This window comes from Vombatus ursinus, unplaced genomic scaffold, assembly GCF_900497805.2.
Source record: "Vombatus ursinus unplaced genomic scaffold, bare-nosed wombat genome assembly UNPS02001419.1, whole genome shotgun sequence".
Lineage (NCBI taxonomy): Eukaryota > Metazoa > Chordata > Mammalia > Diprotodontia > Vombatidae > Vombatus > Vombatus ursinus.
In genome coordinates this window covers 18,315,046-18,334,503 of record NW_020941197.1, presented here as the reverse complement: position 1 = coordinate 18,334,503, position 19,458 = coordinate 18,315,046, and the positions used below count along the sequence as shown (strand labels likewise).

The following is a 19,458-nucleotide window of genomic DNA, read 5'->3' as shown; positions in this document are numbered from 1 at the left end:
TCTCCTCTCTGGGTCTTTGTAAAGGACCCTGTTAGGTCCCTGTCTATCTGTCTGACAACTTCTTTTCAGTCCCCTTCACTTGGTCTTCATTACTATTTTGTCCCCTATTTGAGGGTGTACCCCGAGGCCCTCTTCTATTTCTACACATTCCCTCTTGGTGATTCATCTGATCTCATGGGTTCAGTTATGTCTATGAACATGACTCCCAGATCTATATATTCCACACTTTATTGGATAGTTTGAATTAGACACCCCATAGAAATCTCAAACTCAGCATGTCCAAAATAGAATTCACTGTCTTTTTCCAAAAACAATCCACCCCTCCTAATTTCCCTCTCAAGGTCAAGGGTACCATCCTATCAGTCACCAAGGTTTGCAAGCTCAGTGTCTTCACTTTGACTTCCTCTCTCTCTTATCACAATCCAATCTTTTGCTAAGTCTCTTCACAACATTTTTTTTATCTGTCCCCTTATTTCTACTCACAGCCACCACCATAGCTCAGGTCTTCATCTCTTCTTGCCTGGACCATTGCAATAGCTTTTTATTTGAATTTCCCTTATCCTCCTTGGTTTTGCAATTAAAAGCCTTTGCAACCTTGCCCAACCTTTGTTCCAAGGTTATTGGGCAACCTAGGTACATTAAGCCTGGTCCAGTCAAAGTAACAACCAAGGGGATGAGGAAGCACCCACACAGAGCTTCACTGATCTTTGAAAGTTACTAAGGCTTCTAATGGGTTATGATGGGAAGCAAGAGCATTCCAGGAATGAACTGTGTGACCCTGGGCAAGACATATGAGTTCAGTCTGCCTTAGTTTCCTCAGTCATAAAATGAGGATCAATATCATCTGCCTGAAAAAAATCATTGAGAATAAAATAATAATAGTAAAGTGCTTTGCAAACCTTACAATGCTACATAAATGATAGTTTACAATAAAGATGATGATGATAACAAGGAACAGCCTGTTCAAAGGCACATGGATAGAACAAGGAATGCTGTGTGTGGCGTGGAACACAAATTTCTTTTATACTAATATTTTTCTTAAATGAGAAAGAGGGGCAGAGGTAGGGAAAGCAAGTAATAAGGGTTCCAAAGCTCTCACTAGTTCACTTAAAGCCTAGCTAGCACTGTCAGAGCTTTCCCGTTTATCAGTGTATTTCATCTACTGTCACTATCCTTCAGAAACATAGAATTCATAGGATCATTGAGCTTGAAGATAATTTAGAGATCATCTATTCCAAACCTTAAAATTTATAGTACATAAAGCCCAGAGAGGTGAAGGATTTGTTCACATTATTAGGTCTCAAGGGGCCTAATAAAAAGGAATGCCAGGTGTGTATACTGTGAAGGAGTCATGGAAAGATGCCACAGGGCCTGAACGTGAGGAAGACCCAAGCTTAAATCCAAACTCAGATACTCTCTAGCTGTGTGACCCTGGGCAAGTCACTTACCCTCTGCCTCAGTTTCCTCAACTGCAAAATGGGGATAATAGTACCCACCTCTCAGGGTTGTTGTGAGAATCAAATGAGATAATATTTGTACCAGCATATGGTAGGCACTTGATAAATGCTCATTTATTTCCTTTCCTAGGCATTGTAATTAAGGTGTATACCTAGGTGTGTCTGGTTGTTTCAGCCTAACCTTCTAGACATCAAATACATCCTGAGATAAATGTCATTACCCTCTAGAGTCATGGGATGAGATCAAGGCTGACTCAGAGGACTTAGTGTAACCTACAACTTTTTCAGGGATTTGCTTCAAATTTTAGCTAACCCGGGAGATCCAGGGACACTGTCCTAATGCTACCCCTAGACACCTGTACCAGAATCCTATTGAAAATTTTTAGAATCTGCTAGAGGTGTGAGTTCCTGAGATTTAATCCTATCCCTTTGGAAATCCAGAGGTCTGAACTAGAAGGGATCTCTGGAGATAGCCGTGTTTTTTGGTGTCTTGTTGAATTCTCAGGAAAGTTCTGAGAAACTTGTTATATGGGAAGAAAGCAGGAGCCCATACTGAGCAGTACTGAGTGGTAAAATGCAAACAGAAAACCTCCTCCAAGCAGAGGAAAAAAAGATTAATCTCATCTTTTATTTTCCCACTCGCTGGGGGAGTGGGATGTGATTCACTGTATGTTTAATTTAGTTTTTATAGTTTTGGTAACATCCCACAAAGTGTGATGCTGATTTTTCTCATCTGCATATATCACAGAAAATATTTAAGTATCATTTAAATCAGTGTCAGAAATAAAATTTAAAAAACATTAAACGACTCATCCTGAGGACATACATAAGCTGATCTGTGCAACAATCTGCATAGACGTCATTTTCTTGGAGTGAGTTCAATTCTTGTGCTTGCGGTCTAACAGGCTTTTAGCCATTCAGCTCAGACTCTGGGCTCTGGGTCTGATGCCCACAATCTAATGTGCTGTTTGTTTGCGAGTATCTTTAAACAAGGACTTCAGAGCTATTTTTTTCAATTTTTAAGTTTGCAGATGAAAGCGATGCTGTCGTGACCCTGAAACATGGAAAGGAGGAGTCTACGATGAACAAAGGTAAGAAGGAGAACTCAGTGGACAAAAATGTGGCCAGTAGCAAAATTGAATACCTTAGAGCTTAATTGACTTCATCGTGAGATGAAGAAACAGAGGCCTCGTTCTTATATTAATCACTTGGATTTTTAATATGAAATGTATTGCTCCACCAATAATAGTAGGTTGAAGGCTATATAATCATGGCTAACACTGTTTGTAGATGGGGAACAATGCTGACTTGTGTCATGTGATTCAAATTGCCAGAAGGGATCCCATAGGCTTAAAGTGATTTGTCCTACAATACAACCAGGGTGCCTGAAATTCTTCACATTCTTTACCTTTGGTTTAGGATAGGGGTAGAGAACCTGCGGCTTCGAGGCCACACATGACCCTTTAGGTCCTCAAGTGCGTCACTTAGACTGAAACGTGGAAGTTTGGATTCCGTCAAAGGGCCGCATTTGAGGACCTACAGGGCCACCTGTGGCCTCGAGGCTGCAGGTTCCCCACCGCTGGTTTAGGGTATGGCTTCCAAATGCATATATCTTAATAGTGAAAAATAAAGTTAACTCCAGCAGAATCTAAGCTCCTTGAAGTCAGGGGTGATATTCATTTAGTCTTTTTGTAGCCAGTGCTTAGCACAGCATCTTACATGACCTGTGATTGTATTGATTTAGTTTAGTTGGCTCTCTATGAAGAAATTCCTTCATTGCTTTATATTCTTAATGGCCTGGAGCACTGAGAGGTCAAGTGACTTACCCAGGGTCTCATATCCAGTATATTCCAAGAAGTTGGACTTCAATCCAGGTCTTCTTATCTCCAGGGAAAGCATTCTTTCCACCATGCCATGCTGTCCCAGCATTGCATATAGTAGGCATTTAATAAATGCTTGTTGGCTTGAATAGGATTTACCATTAAGTTGGATTAATAGATTTTGAGTTGTAAGAGGCTTGAGAGATCATTTAGTTAAATTCTCTCCCCCCTCCCAATTTTTTTGCTTTATTTTCTTTTTATTAAACTTAATTAAACAAATTTGCAAGCATTTCTCTCCCCCCCACCTCCCTCCTAGCCTAAGAAAAAACAAACAAACAAACAAAACTCTTGTAACAAATGTACTTAGTCAAACTAAAAAAATCACATTGGTCTCATCCAAAAATATACGTCTAATTCTGCGTATTAAGCCCATCACTTCTCTGTCAGGAGGTGAGTAGCATGTTTATCATTGGCACTCTGGAATCCTGATTGAAATCCTGCATTGATCAGAGACTTTAAATCTTTCACAGTTGTCCATTTTCACAATTCAGCCCCTTTATTCGTACAGATGAGGAATTGAGACCAAAGGAAGTTAATTGATGTTCCCAGGATCACACAACTATTAAGCTTGTGAGAAGGATTTGAACTTTCATCAATCTGACTGGAGGTTCAGCATTTTGTCCACTTTGTTACCTCTGCCTTGGGCATAGTAGATACTTCATAACTGCTTATTGTACTCAATTAATTATTGTTTTGTAATTATTATGTTCAATTCATTCATTATTATAAATTATTTTAGAATAAGAGAAGGTCATAGTTGATAAGGAATAGATGGATTAGATAATGATAATCCATCAATAAACATTTATTAAACACTTACTTTGTGTTAGGCACTATGCTAAATGCTGGGAATACAAAAAAGAGGCAAAAGACTGTCCCTGCCCTCAAGGAGGTTACAATCCTACAGGAACCTTGAGGATCAGAGGAGTGATGTGACTTAAGCAACATCACACCCTAAATAGAATTAGGATATAGCCTAAAACTCTAATTTCACTACTTTTAAGTAGCCAGCTAAAATGTTTAGAAAGCAGGGCCCCATGAGAAGAGTATAAGTTTTAATTGAAGGTATTGGAGAGTACTGGAATGGTCCAAATAAGGGGGCAGTAGCCAGAGAGGGCACCTCCATTATAAAAGTCTGGGGACAAAGGGAAAACCATGAGGACCCTGGATTCCTAGCAGTTTGGGCCATGATTGGGTAAGGAAACCCAAGGCAGATTGCTTTTTTGCATCATCTGATCTTGGTTCCTGACACACATCTACTAACCAGAGATTGCAATGCTTCCTTGTGGCTAAAAGTTTCTTCCTATTATATTCTCAAATTGTTGTGGCAAAAGTGCTGTTAGGCAGAACCAATATGGTGGAGAGTAGCCAGGAAGTTGCTTGAGCTCTCCCTAGTTTCCTTCAGAAACATCATTAAATCAAGCCTCTAAAAGAATTCTGGAGCAGCAGAATTCACCAAAAGACTAACTGAAACAATTTTTCCGCCCCAGACAACTTAAAAGGACTTCAGGAAAGGTCTTTTTCACTTGGGTAAAAGGGGAGCAAAGCCCCCTGCAGGCAGTGTCCAGGCAAGCAAGCCAGAAGCTATTAGTCACAGGAAAGATTAGCACCCAAGGCCCCGGGGTCCTGGCTAAGCAGGCTAGTGGTACATCAGACCTGCTATGAGGCCTCCAGCCCCAGAAAAGAAGGCAAACTGCCAGCCCTGGGTCCCAAGGCCCAACAGGTGCAATTAGGCTGGGCCACCCTAGCACAGTGAGCAGGCCCCCACCCCAGAGGCCTCAGCACAGAAAGCCAGTGACCAGGCCCCTGGCCTCCAGTGCAAGAAGCTTGGGACAGTGCCCCAGGAGCAGAGCTCAACTTTAACAAAAGAGCCCTAACCATAGAAAGCTACTATGATGACAGGGAACATCCGAACACAAACTCAGAAGAGGACAACAGTATCAAAATGCCTACATGAGGAGCCTTAAAGGGGAATGTGAATTGGTCTCAAGCCCAAAACGTTCTCTTGGAAGAGCTCAAAAAGGATTTTAAAAATCAAGCAAGGACAAGAAAAATTGGGGGAAGAAATGAGAGTTATGCAAGAGAATTATGAAAAAAAAGTATCAACAGCTTGGAAAAGGAAGCACAAAAATTGACTGGAGAAAACAAGTCCTTAAAAAATAGAATCGGCAAGATGGAAAAAAATCTACCGAAGAAAACAATTCCTTTAAAAGTAGAAATGACCTCATGGAAGAGGAGGTACAAAAGATAACTGAAGAAAATAATTCCCTAAAAATTAGAATTGGGCAAGGTATAAGCTAATGACTCCATGACACATCAAGAATCAGTCAAACAAAATTGAAAGAATGAAAAAATAGAAGAAAATGTAAAATACGTCATTGGAAAAACTACTGACCTGGAAAATAGATCCAGGAGAGATAATTTAAGAATTATTAGACTACCTGAAGGCCATGATCAAAAAAAGAGCCTGGACAGCATCTTTCAAGAAGTTATCAAGGAAAACTGCCTTGATGTCCTAGAACCAGAGGTAAAATAGTCATTGAAAAATCCATTGATGACCTCCTGAAAGATCTCAAAATGAAAACTGCAAGGAATATTGTAGCCAAATTCCAGATTTGTCAGGTAAAGGAGAAAATACTGCAAACAGCAAGAAAGAAACAATTCAAATATAAAAGAGCCACAGGATTAAATGGGACTTAGCAGCTTCTACATTAAAGGATCAGGAGGCCTGGATATGATATTTTGGAAGCTTGGATTACAACCAAAAATCAATTACCCAGCAAAAATTGAGCATAATCTTTTAGGGGAAAAGATGTACATTCAGTGAAATTGAACTTTCCTGGTTATCCAACTTTCCTGATGAAAAGACCAGTGCTGTACAGAAAATTTGATCCACAAAACTAGAGTCAAGAGAAACAGAAGAAGGTAAAAGGGAAAGAAAAAAAAAGCACATGGCATTCAATAAGGTTAAACTGTTTACATCCCTACACGGGAAGATAATACTTGTAACTCTTCAGAACTGTATTTTATTAGGGCAGTTAGAAGGAGTAAACTTAGACCGAGAGTGTGGGTATAAGTTGACTTTGATGTGATGATGAAAAAAATTAAGGAGTGAAAAAAAGGATTGTTCTAGGAGAAGAGGAAAGGGGGAGCCAGAATGGGGTAAATTATATCACGTGAAGAGGTATGAAAGATCTATTACAATAGAGGAGAAGAAGGGAGGGGGTGAGCATTGTTTGAACTTTACGCTCATCAAATTTAGCTCAAAGAGGGAATAACATGCACGTTCAGTTGGGTAAAGAAATCTATCTTACCATATAGGGAAGTGAGGGGAAAAGAAAGGGGAGAGAGTAATAGAAGGGAGGGCAGATTGAGAGAGGTGGTGTCAGAAACAAAACACTGGTAAGGAGGGACAGGATGAAAGGAGAGAGCGAAAAAAAAGTATAAATGGGAAGAGTAGGATCGAGGGAAATACACAGTTGGTAATCATAACTGTGAACGTGAATGGGGTGAACTATCCCATAAAACAGAAGTGGATAACAAAGTGAACTAAAAAACAGAATCCTATAATATGTTGTTTACAAGAAACACATTTGAAGCAGAGAGAAACACACAGAATAAGGGTAAAGGTCCGGAGCAGGGTCTGTTATGCTTCAGCTGAAGTAAAAAAATCAGGGGTAGCAATCCTGATCTCAGACAAAGCAAAAGCAAAAATAGATCTAATTAAAAGAGACAAGGAGGAAACTACATCCTTTTTTTTTTTTTTAAGGCAATTGGGGTTAAGTGACTTGCCCAGGGTCACACAGCTAGTAAGTGTCAAGTGTTTGGTCTGAGGCTGAATTTGAACTCAGGTCCTCCTGACTTCAGGGCCAGTGCTCTATCCACTGCACTGCCTAGCTGCCCCAAGGAAACTACATCTTGCTAAGGATACCATAGACAATGAAGTAATGTCAATACTAAACATATGCATCAAATGGTATAGCATCCAAATTCTTACAGGAGAAATTAAGTGAGTTACAGGAAGAAATAGACAGTACAACTATACTAATAGGGGACCTCAACATCCCCCTCTCAGAAATAGATAGATCTAACCACAAAATAAACAAGAAAGAAGTTAAGGAGGTGAATAGAATGTTAGAAAAGTTAGATATGATAGACCTCTGGAGAAAATTGAGTAGAGATAGAAAGGAATATGCCTTTTTCTAAGCAGTACATGGCACCTATAAAAAAAAATCGACCATTTATTAAGGCATTAAAAATCTCACATTCAAATGCAGAAAGGCAGAAATATTAAATGCATTCTTTTCAGATCATGGTACAATAAAATTACATATAATAAAGGCTATGGAAATAATTGGAAACTAAATAAAACAACAAATCAGAGAAACAATCAATAATTTCATCAAAGAGAATGACAATAATGAGACAATATACCAGAATTTATGGAATGAAGCGAAAACAGTAACTAGGGGAAATTTTATATCTCTAAATGCTTACATGAATAAAATAGAGAAAAAGCAAATCAGTGAATTGGAAATGCAATTTAAAAAAATAGAGGGAAAAAAAAAAACAAATTAAAAATCCTCAATTAAATACCAAATTAGAAATTCTGAAAAATCAAAGAAGAGATTAATAAAATTGAAATTAAGAAAACTATTGAACTAATAAAACTAAGAACTGGTTTTATGGGAAAAAACAATAAAATAGATAAAACTTTGGTTAGTTTCATGAAAAAAAAAAGAAAGAAGAAAACCAAATTACAAGTCTCAAACATGAAAAGGGTGAATTCACCACCAATGAAGAGGAAATCAAAATAATAATTAGGAGCTATTTTGCCCAACTCTTTGCCTGTAAATCTGACAATCTAAGTGAAATGGGTGAATATTTACAAAAAATATTAATTGCCGAGATTAATAGAAAAGGAAATAAGATCCTTAGCCCTATTTTAGAAAAAGAAATTGAACAAGCCATCAGTGAACTCCCTGAGGAAAAAATCTCCAGGGACAGATGGATTTCTAAATGAAATCGACCAAACATTTAAAGAACAATTAATTCCAATACTATGTAAACTATTTGGAAAAATAGGCAAAGAAGGAATTCTGCCAGATTGCTTTTATTACATAAATATGGTGCTGATACCTAAACCAGGAAGAGTCAAAATAGATAAAGAAAATTGTAGACCAATTTCCCCAATGAATATTGAAGCAAAAGTTTTTAATAAAGTGTTAGGAAAGAGATTGAAGCAATTTATCACAAGGATAATACACTGTGATCAGGTGATATTTATACCAGGAATGTAGGGCTGGTTCACTATTAGGAAAACTATCAGCATAATTGACCGTATCAAAAACAAAACCAACAAAAATAATATGATTATCTTAATAGATGCAGATAAAGCTTTTGACAAAATATAGCACCCGTTACTATCAAAAATACTACAGAGCATAGGAATAAATAGAGTTTTCCTTAAAATAAATAGTATCTAAAACCATTAGCAAGCATTATCTGTAATGGGGACAAACTAGAAGTCTTCCCAATAAGATCAAGGGTGAAACAGGAATGCCTATTATTGCCACCATTATTCAATATTGTACTAGAAATGTTAGCTTTAGTAATAAGAGAAGAAAAAGAAATTGAAGGAATTAGAATAGTCAACGAGGAAACAAAACTATCAGTCTTTGCAGATGATATGATGGTATGCTTAGAGAATCCTAGAGAATCAACTAAAGAAACTACTTGAAATAATTAACAATTTTAGCAAAGTCAAAGGATATAAAATAAACACATAAATCATTAGCATCTTTATGTTACCAATAAAGCCCAGCAGCAAGAGATAGAAAGAGAAATTCCATTTAAAGTAACTGTAAACAATATAAAATATTTGGGAACCTGCTTGCCAAGACAAACCCAGGAAATATATGAAGGCAGTTACAAAACACATTTCACATAAATAAAGTCAGATCTAAACAATTGGAAAAATATCAGTTGCTCATGGGTAGGCTGAACTAATATAATAAAAATGACAATTCTGCCTAAACTATTATTTTACAGAGCTAGAAAAAATAATAACAAGATTCATCTGGAAGAACAGAAGATCAAGAATATCAAGGGAATTAATAAAAAATGCAAAGGAAAGTGGCCTGGCTTTACCATATCTAAACCTATATTATAAAGTGACAATCATCAAAACTATTTGGTACTGGCTAAGAAATAGAGTGTTGGATCAGTGAAATAAATTAGATACACAAGACATAGTAGTAAATGACTGTAGTAATTTACTGTTTGATACACCCAAAGACTCCAGCTTCTCACTATTTGACAAAAACTACTGGAAAACTGGAAAATAGTAAGGCAAAAACTAGGCATAGACCAATGTTTCACACCTTGTACCAAGATGAAGTAAATATGGATACGTTATTTAGATATAAAGGGTGATACCATAAGCAAATTAGGAGAGCACGGAATAGTTTACTTCTCAGATCTATGGAGAAGGGAAGAATTTATGACTAAATAAGAGGTAGAGAACATTGTGAAATGCAAAATGTATAATTTTGATTACATTAAATTTAAAAGGTTTTGCACAGACAAAACCAACACAACCAAGATTAGAAGGAAAGCAGAAAGATGAGAAATAATTTGTATAGCCAGTGTTTCTGATAAAGGCCTCACTTCTCAAATATATAGAAAACTGAGTCAAATGTATAAGAATACAAGTCATTCCCCAGCTGATAAATGGTCAAAGGATATGAACAGGCAGTTTTCAGATGAAGTAAAAGCTGTCTGGGCATTTGAAGACGTACTCTAAATCACTTTTGATTGGAAAAATGCACATTAAAATAACTCCAGGGTACCACCTCACACCTATCAGATTGTTTAATGTGACAGAAAAGGAAAATGATAAATGTTTGAGAAGATGTGGGGAAATTGGAGCACTTATACATTGTTGGTGGAGTTGTAAATGATCCAACCATTCTAGAGAGCAATTTGGAACTATGCCCAAAGGGCAATCAAACTGTGCATACTCTTTGATCCAGCAATACCACTATTAGGTCTATATCCCAGAGACATATTAAAAAAGGCTAAGGGTCTACGTATACAAAAATATTTTTTATTAATTTATTTTGATTTATCAACAATCACTTCCATAAGCTTTTTAGTTTACAAAAATATTTATAACAACTCTTTTTGTGGTGGCAAAGAATTGGAAATTGAGGGAATGCCATCAGTTGGGGAAAGGATGAACAAGTTGTGGTATATGATTATAATGGAATATTATTGTGCTATAAGAAATGATGAACAGGGGCAGCTGCATGGTGCAGTGGATAGAGCTCTGACCTTGGAGTCAGGAGGACCTGTGTTCAAATCTAGCCTTAGACACTTGATGCTTACTAGCTGTGTGACCCTGGGCAAGTCACTTCACCCGATTGCCTCACCAAAAAAGCAAAAAAAAAAAAAAAAGAAAGAAAGAAAGAAAGAAATGATGAACAATCAGATTTCACAAAAACCTGGAAAGACTTACATGAACTGATTCTGAATAAAGTGAGCAGAATTTAGGAGAACATTGTACACTTTATCAGCAACATTGTGCAATGATCAGCTATGTTTGATTTAGCTCTTCTCAGCAATACAAGGATCTAAGACGATTCCAAAGGACTTATGGTGGAAAATACTACCCACATGCAAAGAAAGAACTATGGATTGTGAATGCAGATGAAAACATACTATTTTCACTTTTTTTGTTTTTTGTTCTTTGTGACTTTTATCTTTTGTTCTGTTTCTTCTTTTTCAACATGACTAATGTAGAAATATGTTTCCAAGATTGCACATGTGTAACCTGTATTATATTGCTTGCCATCTTGCAGAAGGGGGATGGAAGGGAGGGAGAAAAAATTTGGAACTCAAAATTTTATAAAAAATGAATGGTGAAAACTGTCTTTACATAGAATTGGAAAACATAAGATACTGTTTCCAAAATAATAGACCAAATAATATGAAAGGAAAAATAGGGGGTTGTTAACACATTGTGCAGTATTACAAATAATTACTTCCTTCTGAATTTATTGGCCAATTAGGTAAAGAACATTTACGTATACTAACGTGACCCAAATCATATCTTAAGGGTACAAAGGTCTCCAAAGGGACAAAAGGTTGAAATGTATATATATCCCAGAGGATGCTGGGGTTGTCCTGCCTTAGGAGAACCCTGGCTCATTCTGTTCCTCACCCAGGAGAACTGCTTACCCTTTTGTTCTGCTGCTGCCTAACTTGATTACCTTGGGCAAGTCATGTCACTCTGGAACTCAGTTTACTCACCTGTAAAAGGAGGCGTTTTTCATAAATAGAGACCTGGAAAGTACCTTGTTGTTCATTGGTTTAGTCATGTCTGATTCTTCGTGACCTGTGGGCCATAGCACACCAATACTGTCTTTGCGGTTTTCTTGGCAAGGATACTGCAATCGTTTGTAGTTCCCTTCTCCAGCTCATTTTACAGATGAGGAAGTTGAGGCAAAAAGGATTAAGTGAGTTGCCCATGGTTATACAGTAAGTGTTCAAGCAGGATTTGAACCTGGGTCTTCCCAACTCCAGACCCAGCACTTTATCCACTGAGCCATCTAACTGCCACAAAAGGACATTAGAGGTCTTCTAATCTAACCCTTTCATTATACAAGGAGGAAACTGACTTGTCCAAGGTCATTAAGCCAGTATTTTGAATTCAGATCCTTTGACTACAAATCTAGTACTCCCCTTGGTTTTCTCAAGTCCTTCCTAACTTTTACTTTCAGTAATCCTACATCCCTCCAAAGGCCTCTTTGCAGGGTGATAAAGATCTCGGGGAAAGAGGGTGGGAGAGGTTGGCGGAAGAATGGGAATGAGGAATCTGACTTACTCCTGAGTAGTTATCATGTGTAACCATGAATAGCAGGTAATGAAAACCAATTACATCTAGTGTCTCTTGGATCATCATCTTAAACACTTTGCAGAAAGATGGTTTTAAATTACCCAGAGAATACCTTGGTACTGTTTTACAGATGGATGTTTTAATACAGGGACAAATTGTTTGTGGATGGGTTGTTATTTTTTTTTAATTGACATGCTTTTTCTTTTGGGTTATTGTCTCATCATCAAAATGTGATTGTTTTCCTTTTACAAGGGTTAGTCTCAGTGGAAGATAAACTGAAACCGTGTGCTGATACTCCAAAAATAAAACGAAACTCTTCACCACTTAACTTGGAAAGGTGAGACTACAGCAATTACAGAGACTCAAAGTAATTTTAATTATACTGTTGAAATGCAATTATCAGTGTTGAAGTACAAGAAGAGCAAAATAATGGTAACAAACACAGGAGATGATGAGTGGGGACCAAATTATGTGGAGGAAAGAAACACTATGAGGATGAATCTCATAAATCTAAATCTGGATGATACCTCAGGCCAACCTTCCCTCATTTTACAGATGAGGAAACTGAGGTCCACAGAGGTTAAGTGGCATACCTAAGGTCACTGGGCTAGTGCGAATCAGAAATGGGGTATGAACCCAGGTCATCTGATTTCACAGTTCACGCTCTTAACACTGTACCATGTTTTCTTCTTGACTTTCTTCTAAATCAGGGTTTCCTAGTTGGGGTCCATAGATTTCAGTGGGTTTGTAAATCTGCATAGGAAAAAAAGTTAATCTCTATTTCAGTATAATTTTTTTTTTTGTAATACAATGTCCTTTATTTATGCTTTTAAAAATCTTATTCTGAGAGGTGGGGGGGTCCATAATCTTCACTAGCCTGCTAATGGGGTCTGGGACACAAAAAAAGTTAAGAACTCCTATTCTCAGTCCTTTTTTTCATTTCATATTTCCCTCAGGGGACAGGGATCCAGAATGTTTACCATTCTTCATGTTCTTTATCACTCATGTGGTAATGAAATAGGGCATATTATACTTGGTTCTCACAAGGAGTAACTAATCCAAATTATTGTAAAGCTGTCACAGAATAGAAAATGGGACCTGCCTGAGGTATGCTTATAAAGGAATGAAACTGATTTCCCGGTATGGCTTTTGGAATCAGTCTCATTACTTTGCCATCACATCTCATCTATGTAATTGTAGCCAGCTTCTTAAGATACCAGCATTTCCCTGACTTGAAACTCATGAAAATTTTTAAAAATAAAATAATCTCAAGTTTTCAGATCTTCAGTCTTAGAAGGCATGTGGCTAACTGAATCAAATTGGATCTCTGATTTTTTTTAAGTGCCTGGTAGATTTTATCCAGGGTAAAGAATGTCTTGATTAAGAAGAAAATGAGCATACCTAGGAAATGCATACCTTGGAAACAGAAGATCTTGTATTTGGCAGAGAGAAGGCAAATTTAGTCCAGCTTAATAGGAAACCACCACAGGACTTGCAAGAGCAAAGCTGCCATTTTCTTCCTCTCATGTACTCGCTTTGTGGTTCCCATGAGAAGCATTTAGCCCCTCCCTGCTTCACTTTAACTATGTGAAGTTCAAGGCATTTCTCAGTTTGCTCCACTATAAAATGAGGGGACTAGCTAAGGTTCCTTCCAGGTCTTAAGCAGTCCTTAAGCAATCTAATATGAGCAGTCTCAACATTTCCACCCTCCTATCCCCACCCCAACCTGTTGTTTCCAGGCTGCTGGTTTTGTTTATGTTGAAGAAATGAAATCAATTCTGCAAAGATCTTTCAGATGTTTGGAACAGTTAGTCAGGGTCCATTTATTAAGCACTTACTATGTGCCAGGCACTATGCTAAGTGCTGGGGATACAAAATAAAAAGGCAGAAACTCAGTCCCTGACCTCCAAGAACTCACATTCTAGTGGGAGAGACAATATGTAAGTAAGTGTACTTATAATTTATACATATATGCATACATATGTATATACTTATACATATAGATACATATATCTATATATACATATATGTATAAAGCAAGAGTTCTTAATCTGTGAACTTTAACAAAATTGATAATTGTATTTCAAAATAGTTTTCTTTGTAATCCTATGTATTTTATTTTATGCATTTAAAAACATGATTCTGAGAAGGGATCCATAGACTTCACCAGTCTGCCAAAGGGGTCCATGACACAGAAAGGTTAAAAATCCCTTGTATAAATGGAAAGATATCTCAGTGGGAAGGTACTAGGGTCAGGGGTGGGGGTTCAGAGAATATATAGAGAGACACCAGGAAAGGTCTTCTATAGAATGTGGAAAATAATTCAATTAAGGTACATCATTTCATTCAACATAATCAATAATGTTTTTAAAGTTTTGCTTTTTTGTATATGTTATGTTAAAAGACAAAGAGTTTTTATGTTTTTTCCAATTTTATTTGATTCTCCATTTCAAATTCTTTCCCTCCTCCCACCCAGTTCTCTGCCCATTGAGAAGGCAAGAATTAGGAAAGCCATTACAAATATGAAGATAAGACAAAGCGTTTAAGAGAGGCAGCATGGTATCAAGGGTGGGGAACCTGCGGCCTCCGGGCCACATGTGTCCATTAGGTCCTCAAGTTTGGCCCTTTGACTGAAAGTTTGGATTCAAGTGTGATGTAATCAAAGGGCTGCACTTGAGGACCTAGAGGGCCACATGTGGCCTCGAGGCCACAGGTTCCCCACTCCTGGCAGAGAGGACAGAGAGCCAGCCCAGAAGACAGGAAGTCTTCTTGCAGTCTTTCCTCTAACACTTACTGGTTGTATGACCCTGGGCAAGAAACTTAACCTCTCATTGTTCTAAGTACTTTTGCAAAACTCTACAAAATAGATATTGACTTTCATAACCTGTCCCCTTTACCTTTCTAGTCTTCTTACACCTTATACAGCCCCTCACCCCTGCTCTGAGATCCAATGAGAGTGGCCTCCTGGCTATTCCTCACATAAGATACTCCATCACCAGACTCTGGGCACTTTCTCTGACTGTCCCTTATGCCAAGAATGCCTTCCCTCCTCATCTCTGCCCCTTGGCTTCTGGCTTCCTTCAAGGCCCAGCTAAAATCCCACCTCCTACAGGATCCTCAATTCCTCTTAATTCTAGTGCCTTTCTTTGGTTGCTCATCTACAATTTATCCTGAATATTTGTATATAATTGCTTGCCTGTGGTCTCCCCCATTGGACTGAGTTTCTTGAAAGCAGGGACTGTCCTTTGTCTCCTTTTGTATCCCCAGCAGTTAGCACGTTGCCTGGCACATAGTAGGTGCTTAATAAGTGCTTATTGATTGATTGACTGACTGAGAGAGGGGGTTTCCTCACCATTTCCTCTGCCAGTGAAATCACAGGTTTAGTCCCTCTCCATCTTAAAAAAACAAGTGGCAAGAGCAAAAGCTTTTATTTGACTGCACCTGCACAATGGAGAAGTGCATGCTGGGAATCCATGAAATAAACATAATTGTGTTTATGTAAATCGATGTGAATGTGTTGGATCTTTGCACTTGAATACATTGTCATAACATTGGTGGAAAAAAAGCTTTTGCTGCAGATGTTTTTCTGATGCTTTTTTTTTTAAGTCTGTCCTTTTGGTAAGCCTTGTTATGGACAAAGCTTCTGGGGAACCTGGAGCTGTTCATAAAATATTTAGTAATTTTTTTTAATTCTCCAGGAAAAATGACATATAATAAATATGGCAGCTGTGGGATATAGGCTTGTTTTGTTTTGTTTTTGAGAGATTGCTTATCTAAAATGGTACTTTCAAGATTTAATGAGACTTTGTAAAAATAATTTGTCCCTGATCCAGAAATGCAATCCCCATGTGAGAAAATATGGCCAAGGGAACACAGAAGCTGGTAGCAAAAGGACTTTTCCAACCAATGTACTTCTGTACAAAGCATTTTAATAAGTTGCCGCAACACTTACTAGCTTCACTAAAAAGGCAAAACATCTTTCTAAATAAGGTTTCTGACATAAAGGAGGATAATTAATGAGCATTCAGACACATTGTTCAGTGTTCTTAACAGACAATTAAGCATTAGAATATATAGTGTTCTTAATCTACACAAACTCAACTGAATTTAGACAAGGTAATTAATGCCAGAGAGTTATGTTGGCAATAGAATTTTTCATTTGGTATTAAATCTCTAATTTCAAGAAGAACCTGAAAGTATAAACAACACTATAACTGTTTGCATGGACATCAACATGATGTGCACATTTGTTGTTAATAAATAAACTCATGATGCCATAAGAAGACCATTTTAATTCATGACTTGTATATATGGGTACCATTGTGTAGGAAGTGTTCCAGGCTAAATTATCTAATTAGATATTCTTTGCCAACTAGTAGCGAAATTACAAATTTCTCTGGTAATATTTTTGGACTGCTCTGTGACTTGGGCATTACGTCTTTCTATATCTCAATTTAGGGCAGCTAGGTAGCACAATGGATAAAGCACTGACTTTGGATTTAGGAAGACTCATCTTTATGAGTTCAAATCCAGCCTCAGACACTTACTAGCTGTGTGACTCTGGGCAAGTCACTTAATCCTGTTTGTCTTAGTTACTCATCTGTAAAAAGAAAAAAAAAATGAGCTGAAGAAGGAAATGGCAAACCACTTTATGATCTTTGCCAAGAAAACCCCAAAATGGAGTCAAGAAGAGTTGGACTGAGAAAAATGCCTCAATTTCCCCATCTGTAAAACGAGGAACTCAGTGGCCACAAGATGCATTCTAGCTCTGAATCTATGATTCAGTGACCCCATGTAATCAAAGCAAGGGATGACCAATGGATAGCCTATGTGTTCCACTGGTACCCATACTTTGTCAAGACATTTAGAGGAAAACCACTATGCTAGAGGAGGCCCTTTTGTGGAGAATATGTTGGAGGTCATGGGCAAGAGTTGCACAGGATGAGAAGGCATAATTGAGCTGCCATCTGTGTAGTTGGAAGAGGTAACCACACCAAGGATCAGAGCTGAGCAAACAACATGTGGTTGTTGATTGATTGCTTAGATCAGGGGTGGCAAATTGCTGCTTGAGGGCCAAATTCAGCCACCTGTTTTTGTACTGACCATGAGCTAAGAATAGCCTTTATATTTTTAAATATAATAAAATTTTATTTGAAAATTAAAAAAAATATTTTCCGCTCTCAAGCCATATAAAAACAAACAGCTGGATTTGGCCAGCAGACCTATAGTTTGATGACCCCTGGCTTAGATCAATCAGGCTTTTCTAATTTTTACAATAAGAAATGGCATAATTTTTGGCAAATGATACATTGAAGTGATCTAGGTAATCCTCTAACAATCTAAAAATTAATCTACATTTGGTGTTCAAGTGTGTTTATTGTGTTGTTATAGATGTGTTGTCTGTATTGCACAAGCTGTCTTACAAACATATCCCCACACTTGACTCTAAGTGTGTCTATGATTAACAGCTTGCTTACTAATAAACTTATTTAAAGGTTGACACGCATCCTTGTGCAGATTTCATCGAGCCCTGGAACATGCATCAATGCCTAAATGAGATTTAATGTCACTCAAAAGAGTTTAGTCTAGCAATCTACATGTGAAAAACCCAAGTAAAAAAAATCTAAGGTACACATTATGGTACTCACTTCGATGGACAAACTATAAAATTTGTCCATCCTTGTGTGTGTGTGTGTGTGTGTGTGTGTGTGTGTGTGTGTGTGTGTGTGTGTAGGGCCTAGAACTGTGATTTTATTAGAATAGGAATCTCCTACCCCCTGATGTGGAAATTCCCTCTACCATTGCAGTTAGGTACCTTCTCTACAATTTATGGTCTTAGAGAGTTGTCTTAAGCACTGAGAAGTCAGTGACTTGTCCAAGGTCACACAGTCAATACGTCTCAGAGATGAGACTTGAACCCAAGCCTTCCTGACTCTGAGAATGGTTTTCTATCCACTGTTCTGTACTGTCCCCTCCCTCTTCCTTTGAAGCACAACAAATTGCCTAAAATTAAACAGGAAGGGAAGAAGGAAAGATGCATTTATTTCGTGCCTATATGCCAGGTACTGCGCTAAATGCTTTTGATTCATTTGATTCTCACAACAACCCTACAATGTAGATGTTATTATTATTCCCATTTTATAGTTGAAGAAACAGAAGCATTCAGATTAAGTAGCTTCCCAGAGTCACACCAGGAGAAAATGCCTGAGTCTGATTTTAAATCCAAGAACAAGAGGAAGGAAGATCCGTGGATTACCATTGATAAATGGCATAGTTATTTTAATGACCTCAAGCCTTTTTCTGAAACAAAAGCTCATATTTTTTTTTATGTAGCATTATTTTTGCTCTAATGATGTATGGCTTTGAATCGTGAGATACTTCAGTCAAGATACTTGGAACAGCTGAAGATGAAGATCATCCAAAGGGCAGTGGAGAGGCACACGGTGAATGCAAGTAGACTGCCATGCATTGCCAAGAAGGAAGCACACAGGAGAGGATGTGTGAAAGAAGTCCTCAAAGAAATACCACCAGGAAAAATAAGGAAGGACTGGTCACATGGGGAGTAAAGAATAGTCAGTTCTCAGTCAGCATCCTCCATTGGCTTCCACGTGCCCTCAGGAAGACACGAGGAGAGCCCAGTAAATGGGTCCTCCCATTGCAGACTTACAGGGGGACGTGGATGAGAACTGCACCAGATGAGCAGGTGGTTTGCTCTGCACTGTGAGGAGGAAACACTCCCATCAGTTATCCTTTGGAGTATTGGAGCATTTTCCAACAAAATAACAAAGTTTGTGAAGACCCGACTCAGGGTGAGCTAGAATTTAGAAACCTGTCCCCTATTCCCTAACTCCCCTGCCTTCTGCATGTAGATAGTATTTCCTCTCAGACTGAGGCCCCCTAAGCGGAGCAGCCCCAACATGTCTGAACTGGGGAAATGTTTTAGTTGAAAAACCTTCCTCGCAAGGCAGCAAAAGTAAGAAAGAAACAAAGGCATTCTGTTAATAAAGGAAATTATCACACATTCTGCCCAAATTGTGTCAGAAAAAAGTTGAAAGCAACATTTTCCAGAGTCTTTGGAATTTAACCCAATCTAAAAGTAATTAGCATAACCACCCAAAAAGAGGTTTTCATTATTACATTTCTTTAATTTCTTTTCTCCTAATAATATTTGAGAGGTCATGAGGCATAGTGTATAGTAAGATGGCCTCAAAGCTAGAAAGAA

The 19,458-nt window shown here is 37.9% G+C and overlaps 1 protein-coding gene across 1 annotated transcript in view; it reads left to right on the top strand.

Annotated features, from left to right (window-relative positions):
• The window catches only part of MORC1 (MORC family CW-type zinc finger 1), a 201,072-nt gene that overhangs the window by 158,005 nt on the left and 23,609 nt on the right, over window positions 1-19,458 (top strand). The window contains exons 21-22 of the mRNA XM_027867998.1: window positions 2,482-2,548; window positions 12,489-12,573. Of these exons, the coding sequence (XP_027723799.1) occupies window positions 2,482-2,548; window positions 12,489-12,573 (152 nt within the window). The remainder of the gene's footprint in view (window positions 1-2,481; window positions 2,549-12,488; window positions 12,574-19,458) is intronic.